An 18628-nucleotide genomic window follows, 5' to 3' on the forward strand; every position below is an offset into this window, starting at 1 on the left:
CTCCCTCCATCCATCCATCCCTCCATCCATCCCTCCATCCATCCCTCCCTCCATCCATCCATCCCTCCATCCATCCCTCCATCCATCCCTCCCTCCATCCAGCCCCCCCGGTGCCTGCAGATGCTGGAATGCAGAGCTTTCCCAGGCACAGCGCTGGGCTGTGGCCCTGCAGCGCTGCCAGCCTGGGCCTTACTCGCTCCATTAGGTCCCTCCACCACACAAATAGATGGATAAATGGCAGAGGAGTGCAGTCCTGTCATTCTGAGCCACTCAGAAATTAAGGTGGCTGCAGGGTCAGTGTGGATCGTGTGTCTGGAATATGCAGAGGGAATGGAGAGGGAAAAGCAAGCTCTGCCTGGCAGTTGGAACTGGGATCTCCCCTGGCAGTCCAGGCAGCACCTTTCTCTGTCAGCAGGGTGCTATATCAGACTTGATACAGAAACAATCCCAAACTGCTCCCTATCTCCGGGATCCACTGCTCCCTGTCTACCACTCAGAGCTGCTGCAGTTCAGCCCAGGAAATAAAGGCTCTGGGCTGTTGGAGGTTGAATTCAAGCCTCTGACAATGCACATACCTCAGCCACCTTCAGAAACACCCCCAGATTTTAGATGGGTACCAAAGCAGACCTTACACTGTGCCCAGGGGCACCACTGCTCAGTCACGGACAAACCACATCCTTGGCAGCATCCCTTGGTGCCCACGGAGACTGCAAATGCCAACCAAAGGGAGCATCACCCTGAGGACCACAGCATCACCCCAAGGAGCAGGGCATCACTCTGAGGCCCTCACAGAGGGGGCTGGTGCAGACCCCGAGGCACTGGTGAGCCTGGGGCACAGAGGAGCTCGAGGATCGGCCTTCCTGGGGAGCACCAGCAGCACAGCAGGGTTCAGGCACCAGCCCAGCTTTGGGGCAGAGCACCCACAGCTCCTGGATCTCCCTGGTCCCAGCAGTGCTCAGGACACCAAATCCTGGAGCAAAATGCCTGGGACTCCGTGTCAGGCAACCCAGCAGAAAGGCACTTGAGATAAGGTGGGAAGGAAAAGAGGAATCACCTCTGGAGCAGCTCCTGGTTGTCATTTCCTGCTCTGGGCAGTGCAAGGCTGTGGGGCAGTGCCAACAGCCCGAGTGAGCTCTGGGGTGACGGGTGGTGGGCTCTGCTCTGCCCCACTGACAGCAGAGATGCTCCCCCAGGGAGGCAGGAGGCCATTCCCCAACAGTTCCCCCAAATTCAGCTCCACACAGGGACACTGGGCCCTGTGGTATCACCATCACCCCTGGCCCAGAGCCCTTCCACACCTCAGCTACAGGCAGGTTGTGTTTTTGGGGTCTGGTTTAAACCAAAATGGTAATTAAGGGAGAAAACAGCACTGTCTGAACAGCTTTCCAGTGCCCTCTCCAACAGATATGTTCATTAGTATTAATTACAGGGAAATCCCACACCAGCCAAGCTGGTGGAATACGGTATCAACCAATTAAAAGATAAAAATTTGATGTCCTGGCCTGTGACCCCACACTCAAAACATGCACAGCCACTGCCACATCCCCTGAACAGTGAGGACCACGAGCATCCCCCACTTACAGCTCTCTCATGCTGCTCCCCTGCTGCAGTTGTTATCTGCCAGCACCAGACCCCTCTGCTTTTATTACAGTGATGATATTTATATTGCACAGGAGAGGCTTTAATTGCATGAAGGCACTGTTTTTCTCACAACCAGAGATTCACACCCCGCTCGGTGGCTGCAGCAGCTTCAGGACAGCACCTCGAGCTCCCACTGCAGGTCTGGGTCCTGCCCTGCCAGCCCCAGGGCAGCAGAGCCCCCAGGCTGGGGTCAGGCTGGGTGACACCCACAGATGGAGATGGGCAAAGGCATCCCACCCTGTCCCAGGCTCTGGCCACAGGATCGCATTAAACTCTGCCTGTCACCACGGCCCTGCTCCTCAGTGTGTCTGTCTGTCCATCCCACAGCTCCCACCACCATGGCCCTGCTCCTCAGTGTGTCTGTCTGTCCATCCCACAGCTCCCACCACCATGGCTCTGCTCCTCAGTGTGTCTGTCTGTCCATCCCACAGCTCCCACCACCATGGCCCTGCTCCTCAGTGTGTCTGTCTGTCCATCCCACAGCTCCCAGCAGTGATGCTCTGCTCCTCAGTGTGTCTGTCTGTCCATCCCACAGCTCCCATCACTCTGCCGACCCCAGCAGACCCACTGCAGAGGTGGGCTGGGCAGGGCTGGGTCCTGCCCTTCTGCAGGGGTCACATAAGCCCAGCTTTGTCCTCAGAGCTGCACCACCAGCACCAGACAACTCACACTCCACCCTCCTGCCCGACTCCATCCTCCCTGGCAACCCCTTCCCAGGGAACACTGACTGCAAGGGGGCTGTTCACCCCGATCCCTGATACGGAATTTTATGTTAAGGAAGGTTCTGCAAAATCCTCCCCGAGGCCAATATCCCGGGATGGGCAATCCCACCGCTGGCACGAGCCCGAAGGTGAGCAGTGCAGGAGGTGCCCGTGGCACAGGGGAAATCCCCCTCCTCTTTAGATTCTCTGATGAATAATAGGAATCTTGAACCCACAACCACCCATGGGAGCAGGGGTGGAGTGGGTTAATACGAGCACCTCACTGGCTAAAGCCACGCTTGGAAAAAGCCGGAATGCTGCGGGAATGCTGCGGGAATGCTGCCCCCATAGAGCAGGAGTGATGGCTGGACAAGCTGCTCCCCTTGTCACACTGTGCACACCTGGGGGGGCTGCAGGACCCCAGGCTGGGGAGGCCACATCCCAGAGTGTGGGAAGGGAGTGCAGGTACATCAGTCTGGCTGTAATTGTGGAGAAACACCGGAGACGGTGATAAAGAAAAGCCTCAGGATTACACAGGCTGGGGAAAGGCATTGCAGGGAGAGATCAGCCCCTCTGCCACACAAAGGCAAATTGAGTCAGACAAAAATGCTCTCAGTGGTTTATATTCTTAAGATGGTATCGAATTCGTTACGAAGATGGAACAGCAGGAGATGTAATTTACCTATTTCATGCAAGCACTGGATACTCTGCAACACGGTAAATTGATTTACAGAGCTGGGAGGCAACGCAGGGCTCCAAGAGATTATTTATTGACCCGAGGAAACCAAAGCCTCAGCGGGAAAAGGTGGGTCTGATCCCTACCTGCCCACCCTGGCAGCCCCCTGGCACCAGGAGCTGGCAGGGACAGAGGATGCCCAGGGCAGTGGTGGCTTTCAGGAGAACCTCTGGGAGGGCAAAGCTTGACAGGGGGTGGCACATTGCACTTTCTCAGTCTAGATCAGAATTCCTGTTAAGATAACCCCCAGCTACGGAGCAGCACTTTAAAATATGGCTTTGAAGAAATTAAATAGATTAAAATATTCTTTTATTACAAATTGTTCCCTGTGAGGGTGGGGAGGCCCTGGCACAGGTTGCCCAGAGAAGCTGTGGCTGCCCCTGGATCCCTGGAAGTGTCCAAGGCCAGGTTGGACGGGGCTTGGAGCCACCTGGGCTGGTGGAAGGTGTCCCTGCCCATGGCAGGGGGTGGCACTGGATGGGCTTTAAGGTCCCTTCCAGTACAAACCATTCCAAGATTCCGTGATTCTATGACTAGTTTATACATGGGAAGGAAGCAGATGTCTGTGTGGACAGCTGATGGCTGCCACCTCCCAGGATGACATTCGCCTGTCAGAGAATCCCAGGATGGTTTGCATTGGAAGGGACTCCAAAGCTCATCTCATTCCACCCTTTGCCACTGGCAGGGACATCTTCCACCAGCCCAGGTGGCTCCAAGCCCTGTCCAGCCTGGCCTTGGACACTTCCCGGGATCCAGGGGCAGCCACAGCCTCTCTGGGAAACCTGTGCCAGGGCCTGCCAACCCTCACAGGGAAGAATTTCTTCCCACTATCCCATCTAACCCTGCCCTCTGGCAGTGGGAAGCCATTCCCCCTTGTCCTGGCACTCCAGGCCCTGGTCCCAATCCCCTCTCCATCTCTCCTTGGCCCCCTCACTCCCCTGCTGTGGGATGCTGCCCTTTAACAGGAGCACAGACTCGTTTCTTGCAAACCCTCCCTGTGTCAGCTGCACACACCCTGTCTCCAGCTCTTTCCCACCAAAGGTAATTACCTTAAGAGCTCATTACGACCACAGGATGTGTGACTGCTGCCTGGAAATCGTGCTCTATTTTTAGCACATCACAGTAAAAAGTGGCAGATTGACAAGAATTATCCCTCCAGCAGGAAGGCAACGGCCTTGTTCAAACTGACTCTTTTTTTTGGCTAGAAAAGAAGTTCCTGTCCCTTCCGAGCAGGTGGGGCTGGTGCCAGGTCCACCACTGCCAGTGGTCCTCCCGTGCATCCTGCCCCAGTTCCAGCTGGTGGACTGCCTGGACTGGGGGTCTCAGGGATCTACAGCTCTGCCTCTGGCTCCTCTGCCTTGTCTTCATGCGTGGAGAGGTCACAGTGACCCCGCCACGGTCCCAAGGCCACCCTGGCTCAGTGTCACACATCCCTTCCAGGGCTGAGTCACCTATTCCATTGGAGCAATCCTGTCTCCCACAGGGATATTTGCAGAGATCGTGGTTGTCCTCAGGACCTGGGGAGGGAAATGGTCTAGTTCTGCCTTCCTGGCAGCCCCCACAACACAAAGAGCCCCGTGTCCAGGGGGCTGAGGATGGAGCAGGACCCCGGGAACAGCCACTGACCAGGAAAAGGGAGATGCTTGGCTGGATGCTCAAAACACCCAATATCCCAAAGATGCTGCCCAGGGCTCTGGGATTTTCCCCAGTGTCTGATGAGATCCCATTGAATATCCTGGAGGATGGAGGGAGGGAGGGAGGGAGGAGTGCTGCCATGCAGCTGTGCAGACAAATCACCCAGCCAAAGGGATGAGCCATCCCCATTTAGTTGGATTTCAATACCTTCAGAGGAACCCAAAATGTCCCTGGCTGTGTTGAGAGACCCCCTAGCCCGGCTGCTGGGCTGTGCCAGCAGTGGCAGGTCCTCTGGCACCCCTGGGCAGGTCCTCTGGCACCCCTGGGCAGGTTCTCTGGCACCCCTGGGCAGGGGAAGGTGCTTCGGGAACGCAGCAACCGCCGGGGTAACTTTGAGTCCCTGGGAGAAACCTCCTGGGGCTGCCTCCCCTCCCCGGGGTGATGGTGATCTGGGGCAGTGCAGGGGTGGCTGGGTGGGCAAGGAGCAGATGGTTCCCACAGCCAAACCCTCCCTGCCCAGCCAGCACCCACAGGTATCCTGCATCCCAATATCCTGCATCCCAATATCCTGCATCGCAATCCACCGGCTGCACGAGCCATCAGCCACCTCTGAGTGCTGTGCAAAGCCCCTCTTCACACTGAGGAGCTCTCTAGGAACAGAATTGATGGATCCTTCCTAAATCTCAGCTACAAAGCACCCCCAGGACCCACAGCCACCTGCAGCCACCCCCACAGCTGGGCAGACGCTCTCCAGTCTCTCCATAAGCAAGAGCAGCGTAGGAGGATGTCAAATACACTTAAAATGTGTATGGATTGCAAGGCCATAAATATTTGAAGGGCTTGAGTGAATCTGCTCTAACGTTGTACCAAGCTCCACTGCCCCTCGGCCCTTCCCTGAGCCAGGGATGCCAAAGGCCAGAGCAGCATATCCCGTGCTCACTGACACTCCAAACAAAGACCAGGATAATTGCAGCACTTACACAAGAATCGAGTGCATTCAGAAGAGTCCCTTCTGGCTTCTGTAGTTTATCAGAGGATGTTTCTTCCCCAGCACACCTATAAGAAACGTTCCAGAGCACTGCCCCTCCCCGTGCCCTGTGTGAGGGCTGTTTCATGCCAGGCTGCTCACTTGGAAGAGTGTGGCAGCCAAACAGCCCCGTATTTCCTTTGCCTGGACACTGAGAAAACAGCAGGAATGGGAATGCTCCTTCAGCAACACCGACACACCAACACCACCAGCACGGTCTGGACCAGCACCAGTCTGCCCAGGAAGCTGCTACAGATCATGGAATCATGGAGTGGTTTGGGTTGGGAAGAACCTGAAATCTCATCCCATCCCACCCCTGGCATGAGCAGGGACACCTTCCACCAGCCCAGGTTGCTCCAAGCCCCGTCCAACCTGGCCTTGGACACTCCCAGGGATGGGGCAGCCACAGCTTCTCTGGGCAACCTGTGCCAGGGCCTCCCTACCCTTCCTTCCTACTATCCCACCTAACCCTGCCCTCTGGCAGTGGGAAGTCATTTGCCCTTGTCCTGTCAGTCCAGACTCTTGTCCAAGCTCTCTTGGAGCCCCTTTAAGCACTGGCAGGGGCTCTGAGGTCTCTCCCAGCCTGTCTCCATTGCAGAGGAGCTCCAGCCTCCTTTAGACACGTGGAGAAGGATCCAGCTTGTGTTACAATAACAAACGAAACAGGCAAAAGCAAACCTGACAGTACATAAATAAATAACCCCCTTGGTGCTTACTTTTGGAATAAATAAACACACAGCTCTAAACTGCCTCGGTGGCACTGACCTGGAGAGCCCTTGGAGGAGTCCCCAGAGCCCCATGGTTGGGACAAAGCTGGATCTGGACTGACACCAGAGGGTTATGGCTCCTTGTTATCACTTCCAGGGGCTGGATGTGAAGCTCCATCTGATGTCTCTGATGCAGCAGCAGGGCAGTGGGCACAAGGGCATCTCCTGGGTGGTGGCAGTGTCCCCTGCCTGCCATCAGCCCTGTTCCTCTGTTCCCATGGCAATCCCAGCCCTTCCAGCTGCACCCAACATTGACTTTTCTTCTCTCTCCATAGAAATCCGTGGAACAAAGCGAGCTGAGCCAGGCAGGCAGTGTGTGCAGGGGTCAGCACACAGTCACTCCTTCCAGGATGATTTATGGCCCCAAATCCCAAGCAGAAACCAATGCTGGAGCCATCCCGGGTGGCTTTTTACTCTTCTCCACATCTTGTGGAGACTGCACGGGGTGGAAAACAACACCCAGCTCAGCCCACCTCCCGACCCTCCCGTGTGTCCTGCAGGCACCACGACCCCCGAGCCACTGCCCAGCCCCGGCCGTGCCCGCTGGAGGTGGCACTTCCCCACAGGGGTGAGGAACACACAGGCAAACAAAGAGAGGGAATGGAAAGTCTCGTGTTAAGAGGACTGGTTCAAAGAACAGCCCATCATTCCAGCTCAGGATCAGCTCCTCCGTGCCTGGGGAAGCTGCCCCTCTGTGGTGTCCCCCCAGCAGCCCCAGGACATGGGCAGGAGTGACAGGGCCCATCAGCACCAGCCCATGGGCACGGAGATTAACCGTGTCCCAAAAACACGGGATTAACCGTGTCCCAAAAACACGTGTCTCGGGAGGAGCCCGGCAGGGCTGGGAATTACACACCGCCCACGGAACCTCCGAACCCAATCAGCCGAAAACGCCTCAGCCATCGCTCCCCATTACACTCAGTGACATCCTGGAACAAAATTTCACGTGCTAATTACAAAGCCCTCTGGAAACAGGATCGCTCTCGCTCGCTGGCACTGGGAAAGCCTCAGCCCCATCGCTCTCCTCCCAGCGTTACTTGTGGATTTATTTAGTTCCAGAGGACTTTGCCCAGGGGCCCATGTGTTACTGCTGGCAGTGGGAAGCATCCCACAGGGCAGGGAAGAGTCCCTGTCAGCATTATTTATGGCTCACTACATTGGATTAATTTGGTATTAGCACCTTATTCATGCCCAGAACAAGCCCCGGGTGTCAGGCTGAGGGACACAGTACCCAGCGAGGACCAGAGCACCACGCAGGGGATGTGCAAGCTCCTGCTCCTGCCTGGAAGCACAGCAGGGCAGAGGCAGCTGCCAGCTCCCCTAACCCCCCAAACGGCCCCGAGGACCCTCGGCTTCGTCCCAAAACTCAGATGAAGAAATCTGTCACCAAGCAGAAGTCACAGGTAGTTACAGCCCCATCGGTGGGCTCAAGGAGTCATTCCCAAAAAGTGGTGACAGGCTGGGGAATCATTCCCTCCAGGTTTGGGGGTTTATATCAGCCTGCAAATGGGAATGATGCCAATCTGTGAACACTCAGGGAATAAATGCTGTGAGGGAGAAAGGAAGGACAGCATTGACAAGGGTCAGAAGGGGGGCAAGTCCGGGATGAGAAGATTCAGGATGAGAAGAAGAACCTTAATATTGAGGAAGAGCCCAGGAATGCTGAAATTTTGGTGGGACCTCCTCAGTCCAGGAGAGTTATCTTGGATGAGCTGAGGCTTGATTCAGATGCAGTCCCTGTGGCACAGGGGTCACAGAATCCCTGTACAGATGGAGGATGGACTGGCACAGTGAGGGACACTCCCTCCATCACACCTCCATTGCCCTGTCCCTGCCCCACTGTCACTCCAACCCCAGCCCTCCCCTCTGCTCCTGTGTTTCTGTTGCCCTCACATCTCTTCTTTTCCAATGGCCCCAGGAGCTCCAGGTTTTCAGGTCCCAAAAACACTCTGTTCTCATTCCATATTTCCTTTGGAGAGCCGTTCTTACTTGCAAGCCAGAAATATTAGTCAGCAAACTATATAGTGCAAGCCTAATGAGAACTAAATTGATTCATGAAAAATACCTGCTCAGCACGTTTATTATCTGTTTTTCAAACATAACTCTATTGGATTCCATCTTTTTTCCTTGGTCCCAATATACTGTCCATTCCATGAGCTAAATGTATAAGGGGTTGTTGCAGTTCCTACAAACTGCCTGATCTATATATTCCTAAAGCCTCTCTCCAGCTCCAGAATGGCTGACTCAATTTTTGTCTTTTTTTATTAAAGAAGAAAACCCAGCTGGATGGCAGCTGGATGGACATTTCCCTCGGGATCCCATCCTGTGTGCCAGGGTAAAAGCCAACACGATCTGAAAAAGCCACTACAAACCCTCTGAAAAATAGAAGCCCCTCATCAATATGACAGATATGCCACTATAATTAAAGTCTTCAGTAACAGACATTATGCAGCCAAAATATTCTATTTCCGGCTGCAGCACTGATCACATCCTGACGTCCCATATTAATGAGCTGAGGCCTCACTGCCCATGGAAGCTGCTGTTAATTGTCATTCAAAAAAGCACCTTGTCTGTCTGGTGAGAGGCAGGTACCTGGCAGGGACTGACCCCCTTGATTCACTCCTCCTGCAGCATCCCGAGCCATCCGCAGGCTTTATCCCTGCTCAGGAGTCCAGGGCTGGTGTTCTTTACTGCTAGATAGGAAAGATTAAAATACATGTGAACCTTGAATTTCCAATGAGCTGCTCAGTGCAGAGAACTGGCTCTCCCAGGGAAGGAAAATGGGACTCAGAGTTCACTCGGCTCCCGCAGGACCGCAACTGTCCGGAGGCTCCCGGCCCAAACAGCCAAAGAAAGTCTTCAAATTGTTGTGACAAAATCAGAGCCAGCCCATGGCTCCGAGCCCTGCAGTGCCCGTGCCTCTCCAGGAGGGAATTCCCAACCCTTCCATTTCCCCAGCACAAAGTACATCCTACAGAACCAGGCAGGTTTTCAGTCTGTTCCCTCATCCACAGAGGAGCAGTTTCCACTTGCATCAACCTTCCCGGCCAGGACCAGAGACTGGACAATTTGGGAAAATGAACACCCCCTGGTTTCCATAAAGAGAACTGGGATCATCACTAGTGGAAGCACAGTTGATCCTGTGGCTTGAAGCACAGCTCTGCCCTCCCCAGTGGTTACATAAAGGCAGCCCCGCCGTGGTGGGAGCGTGGCTCTGACGGGATCTGCAGCGACAGCCGCTGACTTCGCTGAGGAAAATCAGATTTTCCTGGATTTTACCCCCGTGGCCCTCACACATAACAAGCCAGAGGAAACACGACAGCATCTTGCGTTCTGTGTGTGCAGAATTAACTGAATTCCTCACGAAATTTCAGCTGCCAAGTCGCTCCTGCGGACGGAGACAACGGCACCGGTGAAGGGGATGTGCTCGGACAGGAATTGCCAAAGTGTAATCAAGGGCAGAGCAGGGCCTGCAGCTTTAAAACAATAACACAGGAGGAACAAAGCACCCAGCTGCTCCCTGGGATCCCACTGGATCACCCTCTGCAGTTAGAGAAATCCTGGTTTTGCTTAGAAAAAAAGAAGAGCTTTTCTCTGCCAGCACCTGAAGCACATTGACACACCTGCCCCCTGCCCTGGCCCTTCCTGGAAAAACCTCAGACTCTCAGAAGCAGGCATTTTTTGAAGATAGAATTATTGATTCTCAGAACGGTTTGGGTTGGAAGGGATCTTAAAGCACATCCCATCCCACCCCCTGCCATGGGCAGGGACATCTTCCACTAGCCCAGGTTGCTCCAAGCCCCGTCCAGCCTGGCCTTGGACACTTCCAGGGATGGGGCAGCCACAGCTTCACTGGGCAATCTGTGGCCTCACCACCCTCACAGCCAAGGATTTCTTCCCAATATCCCATCTAACCCTGCCCTCTGGAAGGAAACACACTTCCAAAGGCTTTCTTTTCTGGAGAGGAAGGAGCTGATCTCCAAAGAGCCAGTGCATCTCCTGCCAGTGCCCCTCACTGTGCTTTTGCACCAGCACCTCTGGGACCCCGACACAAACCACACAGGCAAACATCCTGCTGGGGCAACACATTTCAGGACATTTCATTTCATTCTAGTTTTTTATTTTTACTCTCTAGAAGCATCAGTGTTTCACACACTGCCAGGAGCACAGCTCAGAGAGCTGGCGGTGACACGCAGCACTGGGGACCTTCTCTCTGCCATTCCAACCACTCATCCCAGCACAACAACAAAAAGCTTTCATGTCTGTGAGTCCCACTGAACATGTTCCCACTCGGAGCCAGCTCGCGTGCCCTGCCCTGCTGCCCTTCACGCTCCTCTTCCTCACCAAGCAAAAAAGCTCTGGCAGCCACGGGGCTCCTGCTGCTCCATCCTCCCAGCAGCTCCCCGGGCACAGAACCTGTCCTGGTTAAGGTGGAGTTGTGCTTATGTGGCAGCTCCAAAAATGTTTCAAGTGTGGATTCCTTCCTGTGGGGACAGAGGATGGAGGGTTTGCCTTTCTCCTGGGCTCAGACAGCAGCTGGCAGAGCTCTGCTGGCATTGGCTGGGGCATGAGGAAAACATCTCTTGGCATGGTGAGGGTGCCACAAAAAATTTGAGTAGATTTTAGAGAGTAATGAAGTCACACAGTGGCTTTAATGCCGGGAGAGATACAAGGGGAAAATCCACAAATTCGGATATAGTTTCCTAAGTTCTGAACCTTCTAATAGGTTGGGAGGAACAACCAAAAATAAGCAAATGCAAATTCTGCCAGAGGAGGGGATTTAGCCCCATCCTTTGAGCAACCTGGTCAACTAGAAAGTGTCCCTGCCCATGGCAGGGGGTGGAACAAGATGAGCTTTAAGGTCCTTCCAACCCAAACCATTCCATGATTCTATGATTTAATGATCCTTTCCAATCACCCTCCTAGCCCTGGCATGACGTACTCCAGCCCATGTTCACACACACGTTACCCACAGTGTCACTGCACCCATCAGAACCTGCTCCCATCCCCTTTGTGCCTTGAGAGCCACAGTCTGTGCAGACACTTGCTATGGACACGTCGGCCTTGCAGCAATTCCAGATAATCAATAGGAAATTGTTCCCTCACCGCTGGGATAATTTACCCTGGAAACATTTCAAAGAAAGGAATTTTACCTGAAACCTTCTTATTTGCAGAAGCAACTCCAAAGCTTACTGTAAGCAAACAATAATTGGGTTTTCTGACCACAAACAAGTGGCCGATGGCAAAGGCAGCGTTCAGAGCTCTGCCACAGCCCAGGACCTGACCCCTGTTCTCAACAGGCCAAATAACCACAGCACTTCTCTCGTGGCAAACCCTGCTTGTTCCCAGCCTTCCCCAGTAACACATGTCCTTTCTCACAGGTGACAGCAGTGTCACTCTGCCTCTGTCTCTGGAAGGGGGAGGGCGGTGATTCCATAGGGTTTGCTCGGAGCCACAGCCGCCCAGCCCTGTTTCCCTGGGAGCACATGTGTGCTCTGCTCACATGTGTGCTCTGCTCCGGGTGTCGGGTCAGGATTCCCATCAGTCCCACACAAACCGTGCTCACCGGGGGTACGGGACAGTCCCACAAGCCCCCGGCAGGTTGAGGTGCTGAGGATCCCACAGAGTTTGGTTTTTCCCACTGCCAAATTCCCTCCTCTCAGGGCATAAGACAAAAATAAGCACAGGCCACCCTTAAGCATGTAGGGCCATAGGGCTGTCAAGGAGCTGCCCCCCAGCCAACAGGGACCACTCTTTCCACCAACACCCAAATTCACCCAACGCTCCGCAGGCAGAGCCCATTCCCAGTGTCCCAACCCATGCTCAGGAACCCTTGGCACACAGTAGGGAGATGTTGTAGCAGGACAAGGGGAAAAGGTTTGAAACTGGAGGAAGGTCAGTTTAGATCAGATATAAGGAAGTTTTTTACTATACGGTGGTAAAACACTGGCACAGGTTACCCTGAAAACCTACAGCTGCCTCTGGATCCCTGGAAGTGTCCAAGGCCATGTTGGACGGGCTTGGAGCAACCTGGCAGAGCAGGAGGTGTCCCTGCCCATGGCAGGGGGTGGAACTGGATGTACTTTGAGGTCCCTTCCAACCCAAACCATTCCATGATTCTACGATGCCACACAGCCCAGAGAGGACACCCACTCCTGCCCGAGCTGTGTAGGAGCTTCCACAGGCTGAGGGCATCTCCAGCAGGACCCTGCCCACCACCACTGATGGCACCTCAGGGAGGGTCTTGCTCCCCACACAGCCCTTGCCCACTTCGTACACGGCTCCCAGGAGAAACCAGCTGTGAGGTTTCAGTGACAAAACAGATGTGCCAGGTCAGAGAGGGATCTTTTGGTGCCCCTGGTCCTGTATGGGGCAAACTGAAGCATCATGTGAGTCCTGGCATTGCCGGCACGTGCCCACTGATGTCATCCCCATGCCCATGATCCCTCGGGGCTCCCAGAGAGTGACTCAAAAATTAAAAATAAGTGGGCTGCTCACGGCACTTTCAGTATTCCCCAGACACCTCTAAAAAAGCCTCATGCTGTGCATTACCTAATTCTTACATGACAGAAGGAGCAAATTCCCTCTTTCATGGTGCTGTTGTACATGTCTGTCTACAACGGCATCACTGTGTGTGTGTGCACTGCTGTGTGGATATCTCTGTCTGTATCTGTCTCTACAGTTGTATCTATATTTGTCTTCAGCATCTTCCACAGGAAACTGATAAGCAAAGTAGTTCTGTCAGGAAATTGGCTCCTGAGGGGGGAATAGCCGGCGGGTTCACAGCAGGTAATGCTGTAAAACAGGTATGAAAAGTGAACAGAAAACAGACATTTTGGCTGGTGAAGAAAGAGCAGCACTAGAAGTATTTTCCAGAGGTTTCCAAAACAACTTAGGGTTTTGCCTCCCATTGAAATGTGACTGATTATGGCCCCGGTTTTCAGTGGATGTTTTCCTTAGCTGCCTTCTCTATCCTTTGCATTTAAAATTATATACGTAGACATAAATTTAGGAGGAAAAGAAGATTAAGTGCTCTGCTTTGGCTGCTATTTTGCCTTCAAACTTATTGTGCATTTCAGGCAGTTTCTGTCCAAGCCCACCAACCGCGCGTACGGAAATGCTGGAGCCGGGAGCGAAGGAGCTGCCCTGCCAGCACAGCTCACAGAGACACAGCTGAGCCAGAGCGATGGCTTTCTGCTGCAAAGACATGTCCAAAGCTATAAATAAACCCACAACTTTCAATAGTCGACAGCAAAGCTGCGGTAACGCCATCAGCACCCCTGGGACCCGCGGGCTGGGACGGGGTGACCCTGCACCCACTGCAGCCCCAGAGCCTCGTGAGGGGGTGACCCTGCACCCACTGCAGCCCCAGAGCCTCGTGAGGGGGTGACCCTGCACCCACTGCAGCCCCAGAGCCTCGTGAGGGGGTGACCCTGCACCCACTGCAGCCCCAGAGCCTCGTGAGGGAGTGACCCTGCACCCACTGCAGCCCCAGAGCCTCGTGAGGGGCTCTCCCCACTGCCAGGGTGTGCTGGTGCTGCCCTGGGGCTCTGCCAGACTCTCCCAGTGCCAGCCCACGAGAGCAGGGGATGGTCAGAGCGCCCAATCCTCAGGCAGACCCACAGCTGGGACCCACAGCTGGGACCCACACCCCATTTCTGACAACAGGTCTGGCCCCGGTCCCTGTCCCCGCAGCCGGGCTCCGGCCCTGGAGAGAAGGGGAGGCTCTGGGACAGACAGACAGCACAGCTCAGCACGGAGCCGCTGGTTTGTGGCGCTGTGGGGAGCAGGGAGCTCACAGCACACATCACCTGTGCTGGGGCTGCAGAGCGCAGCCGCCCCTGCAGAAGCAGCGGTCTCCTAACCTACTTCCCGGGAAAAGCAATTGGAAACTCTCAGAAGATAAAAAGATAATGAACAAATAACCTTCACCGGAGCCAGTGCCGCAAACCCCCAGGTTCCCCTTCGTGCTGCTGCCTGATATTAATGATCCTGTCAGGGCTCCTGAAGAACTTTGTGCTCCATGTGGGAAACAGGGGGTTTGTCTCAGAGCACAGCCAGGAGCTCGTTTTCATTTCTTCCCAATCTCACACAAGAAAGTTCTTACATTCTGCATCTAAGAAACCGTACCTTTATTTTCTCACATCTCCAGGTTCCTGTAGCACTACTGGGGTTTGAAACAAAACACCACTGTCTTTTCAGGAAAATGTTTGATGCATCGAGCAGTGGCAAATCATTAATTATTTTGAGCCTCTTATGCCACCACTGACACCACAGTGAAGAATTTAAAACATTTCCTCAGACAAGCAGCTCACTCAGAGCAAACCACAGCACAAGGGCATGGCTTGGGGTTTCAGAGCCTGTTTTGTCTGAGGGTGCTGTGAGGAGCCTCTCCGGCGAACTGCTCCGCGTTCCTCTTGGAGACACAGAGCATGAGGGGTGAAACATAAATTAAATATACAGCCAGGCCAGCCCCTCACCATGGAGATGTGCAAAAGCCCTTCAGGAATGGCTGCCCCTCTCTTCAGCCCCACTGCTCCCTGGGGACACGTCTCGGGGCAGTGCCACCCACCAGTGGGGTCCCCAGCAGTCGGCACAGCACCAAGGGACAGAGCAGAAATGGGCACTGCTGCTTCTCTCACCTGATGGACCCCACACTGCAAACCACCACCTTTACTGCCTTAAAAGGTGCCTCCATGGCCTGTAATACTGTTAAACATCAGCTTTTCCCAGTCAAGTAAGCCCAACATCTTCATGTTCAGGCAGCTGCTGCGAGTCCCCGAGTCCCAGAAGTGGCTGAGACCCACAGCCCTGCTCACTCGCAGACATGGACTGACCCCCGGATCCAGTGGACACAGACACTGGAACAGCATCATCCCCGAACCAGCAAACTGCTGGAATGCACAAAAAAACCCCAACAACAAAACCGTTCATGGAGCAGCCGACTCAGCTGCCCTGGCCCACTGCACCTCATCCCTCTGCCCAGCAGATCTGTCCCCAAAGAGCATCTGGGGGAAGCCAGGGATGGGCCCTCCAGCCTCTTCCACCTGCTTGGATGGGCTGTTTGGGGATAAAAATTAGGGAAAAAAGAGGAAGGATTCATCCCAGCTCAGACAACGAACTGCTGGTTCAACATGGGAATATTAGCTAAGTAAACCCTGGCTAATCAAATGAAAAAGGCTTTACACAGAAGCAGAATGCTCAGGTATTAACCAGCAGCACCAAACCCCTACTCACACACCTTCAGCAAGCACAGCCAGAGGTTAATGTTGTGACAGGTTTAACCAGTGCCATTATCCAAAATGTAAATAAACCCTCTCAAAATCAGCTCTGCTTCTGAGTGCTGCTTCCTTCTGCCCAGCCTTGAAGCCAAATGACACGTCAGAAGGGCCACACTTCAGGGAGGGTACAAAGCCCATCCACATGCCCCCGCTGCCAGGGCGAGCGGCACGAACACCCGGGCACAGCAGCAAAACCCCACGGTGCAAAGTTCCCGGCGGCAGCTCCGCTCCCCAGCCCTGCGCCGGCAGCCACAGCACTGCGTGTGAAAACCACGGCTCGTGCTTCGGCCGGTTCCTCCAGATTTCGGTAAAAATAGAAAGACATAAATTAGATGCGAGAGGCGCAGAACCAGCCCGGGTGAGGAGACACCGTGGATCTCGGCGAGACGCGAAATCTCTGCGCTCGTGAAGGAATGACCTTCAAAACTCATTCAGCGCTCGCAGCCTGCGCGGTGACGGCTCCTCACTTGTGAGACATTACACATTCCTGCTCTGTTCTCCCTAATTTCGCATGGACTATAAATACTTGGCTTATAAGGCAGCGTGAAAGCAAGAGAGAACAAATATTTAAGCGGGGTAACCTTGCTTGTGAGGGTAGCGGGAGCAAATTCTGCATCCCTCAGGTCATGCATGCTAAATACCAGGATTCCCTGTTTACTATGCTACCCATAAAATATCAACTGGAATATGGGATCAAGTAGTGTTTTCTCTTTTTTTAAAAAAAAAAACATGCAAAATGACGACACCTTGTTAAATTATCTTAAGGGCAGAAAATCCAGATTTTTCTGAACTGTTCTGCCCACACTTTCTCTCCCAAACTAGTTTTCCATTTAATTTGTATTAAAAACAACCTCTGAGAGATGAATTAATTTGGCTTATGCAAAACAAACTGGGCTGCCGTTAGAGCTGTTTACTGGGTCACACTTTACAACCCTGGTGGGGGAGGTGAGGGGGGACCGGCAGCATTTCCACCGTTCTTCAGTGGTATTTGCACAAACCATCCTATTTATCGATTTTAGACTCTTTAAGCCAAAATGACGGTGCCTTCCATAGCCTGCAGCACCCTCGGCAACCGTTCTTTGGCATTATCACCTAAAGCACGCTAAATGGAAGGATGTTCCCCCCTCCTTGGCATCACAAGACAGGAGGAGCTGGGGGTCCCCCAAGCTGGGCGGTGGGAGCTGTTGCTACTGACGTGTTGAGTCACCTTTACTCAAAACTCTGCCCCGAATTTTCCATCGCCCCCGGACTGGGCTGAGGCCAGCCGCCTCCAGCGCAACCCCTGCGCGTGCGGCTCCGCACAGCTCGTCGTGAGCTCCCTTGCAGGGATGATGCTGATTGTAGGAATGGAGCACAGGAGCAGCCAGAACCAGGGATGCTCGTCTCAAGCCCCGGTCACGCGGTCCCGGTACCGGACTAGTTCCAGCGGAGCCGGGGAGCGCCTTTCCCTAGTTTTCAGCAATACGACATCCCACGACATCTGCGCGCTGAGCGATGCCCCGCGCAGCCCCGGCAGCGAGGGGACACCGGGAGGGGAGCGACGGCCCCGACCCCGCGTCCTGGTCCTGCTCCCGGTCCCTCCCGGCACGGGGGCGCGGCGGATGCCCCGTGCCCGCCGCTCCGGACGATTACAAAACCCGAGCGCGCATCAGGGCAGAGCCGGCCGCTCACGAGGGAGGCACAGCAGGCACCGGGCTGCGGCGGGGCCGGGAGGGTCGGTGCCTGCCCCGCAGCATGCCCTGTCCATCCCCGCCCCGCAGCATCCCCCGTACTTCACTTCGCACCCACGTCCTCCCCGCGCTGCGCGCAGCCCCCGCGCCCGCCGCGGAGGGTTCGCACCGGCGGCTCCGCGGGGCACGGCCGCGGCTCCCCCGGCCCCGGGACGGCCGTGCCGGCTGCCCCCGCCCCGCTCCGGCTCCGGGAGCCGCGGGCGGCACCGCGCCGGGGGCAGGCGGGCGGCTCTCCGCGCCATCCCCGCACCCCCCGCGCCGGGGGCTCCGCGGGCGGGGGGCTCAGCCCCGGGGCTCCCCGCCGCCGGCAGCCGCGGCTCCGGTCGCCTCCCGAGAGCCGGGGGGCGGCGGGAGCGGGGGGGCCGCCTTTGTTGGCGGCGCGGGGCAGCACCGGGCCGCCCCCGCCGCTCCGCTCCGCTCCTTTTGTCTGCCGGGGCCGGGCGGCAGCGCGGCGGCTGCGGGGGCAGCGCGGGCGCGGTGCCGGTGCCGCGGAGCCTGACCTGGATGGTGCAGGTGTACTCGCTGTCGTCCAGCAGCCGCACGGTGCAGTTGTACTCGCGGTCCAGGTTCCTGCTGCTGCCACTCATCCACCTGCTCAGCATCTTCCCGGGGCGCGGCGGGCGCGGGCGGCGGGCGCTGCCGGCGGAGCCTCCGCTCACATCCCGCTGCCGGGGCGGCGCGGGGCGGTGCGGGAGGTGCGGCGGGCGCGCCCCCCGCCCGGCTCGGCCCGGCCCTGCCCCCGCTGCGGGCGGGGCGGAGCGGAGCGCGGTGCCCGTGCCCGGTGCCCGGTGCCCGGGCCGCGGCGCTCGGCGGGCGGGGAGGAGGCAGGGCCCGGGGGGCGCCCGGCGCCGGCTGCGGGGGCCAATCTCGGCGCGGCGGCGGTGACGGGCTCCGCCGCAAACCAATGCGGCACGGGCGGCGCGGCCCCGCCGCCTCCGCCGGGAGCCCCGCGCGGGAGGGGTCCGGGGGCTCCGCGGGCGCGGAGGGCGGCGGGGGGGGGGGGGCCGCGGGCGGGTCCGTGTACGGTCGGGGGGGCGGCGGGGGCGGGGGGGACCGGGGCACCCGGCGCTGCGGGGCTCCGCTGAGATCTCCGCACCTCCCGCCCGCTCC

At 56.1% G+C, this 18628-nt stretch overlaps 1 protein-coding gene across 1 annotated transcript in view; it reads right to left on the bottom strand.

Annotated features, from left to right (window-relative positions):
• The window catches only part of FRMD5 (FERM domain containing 5), a 74817-nt gene extending 56660 nt beyond the window's left edge, over window positions 1-18157 (bottom strand). Inside the window, exon 1 of the mRNA XM_017836199.1 lies at window positions 18019-18157. Coding sequence (XP_017691688.1) covers window positions 18019-18120 — 102 coding nt within the window. The 5' untranslated portion in view covers window positions 18121-18157. The remainder of the gene's footprint in view (window positions 1-18018) is intronic.
• Window positions 18158-18628: the final 471 nt, after the last annotated feature.

The sequence above is a fragment of the Lepidothrix coronata genome, unplaced genomic scaffold (assembly GCF_001604755.1).
Source record: "Lepidothrix coronata isolate B3197 unplaced genomic scaffold, Lepidothrix_coronata-1.0 Scaffold272, whole genome shotgun sequence".
Lineage (NCBI taxonomy): Eukaryota > Metazoa > Chordata > Aves > Passeriformes > Pipridae > Lepidothrix > Lepidothrix coronata.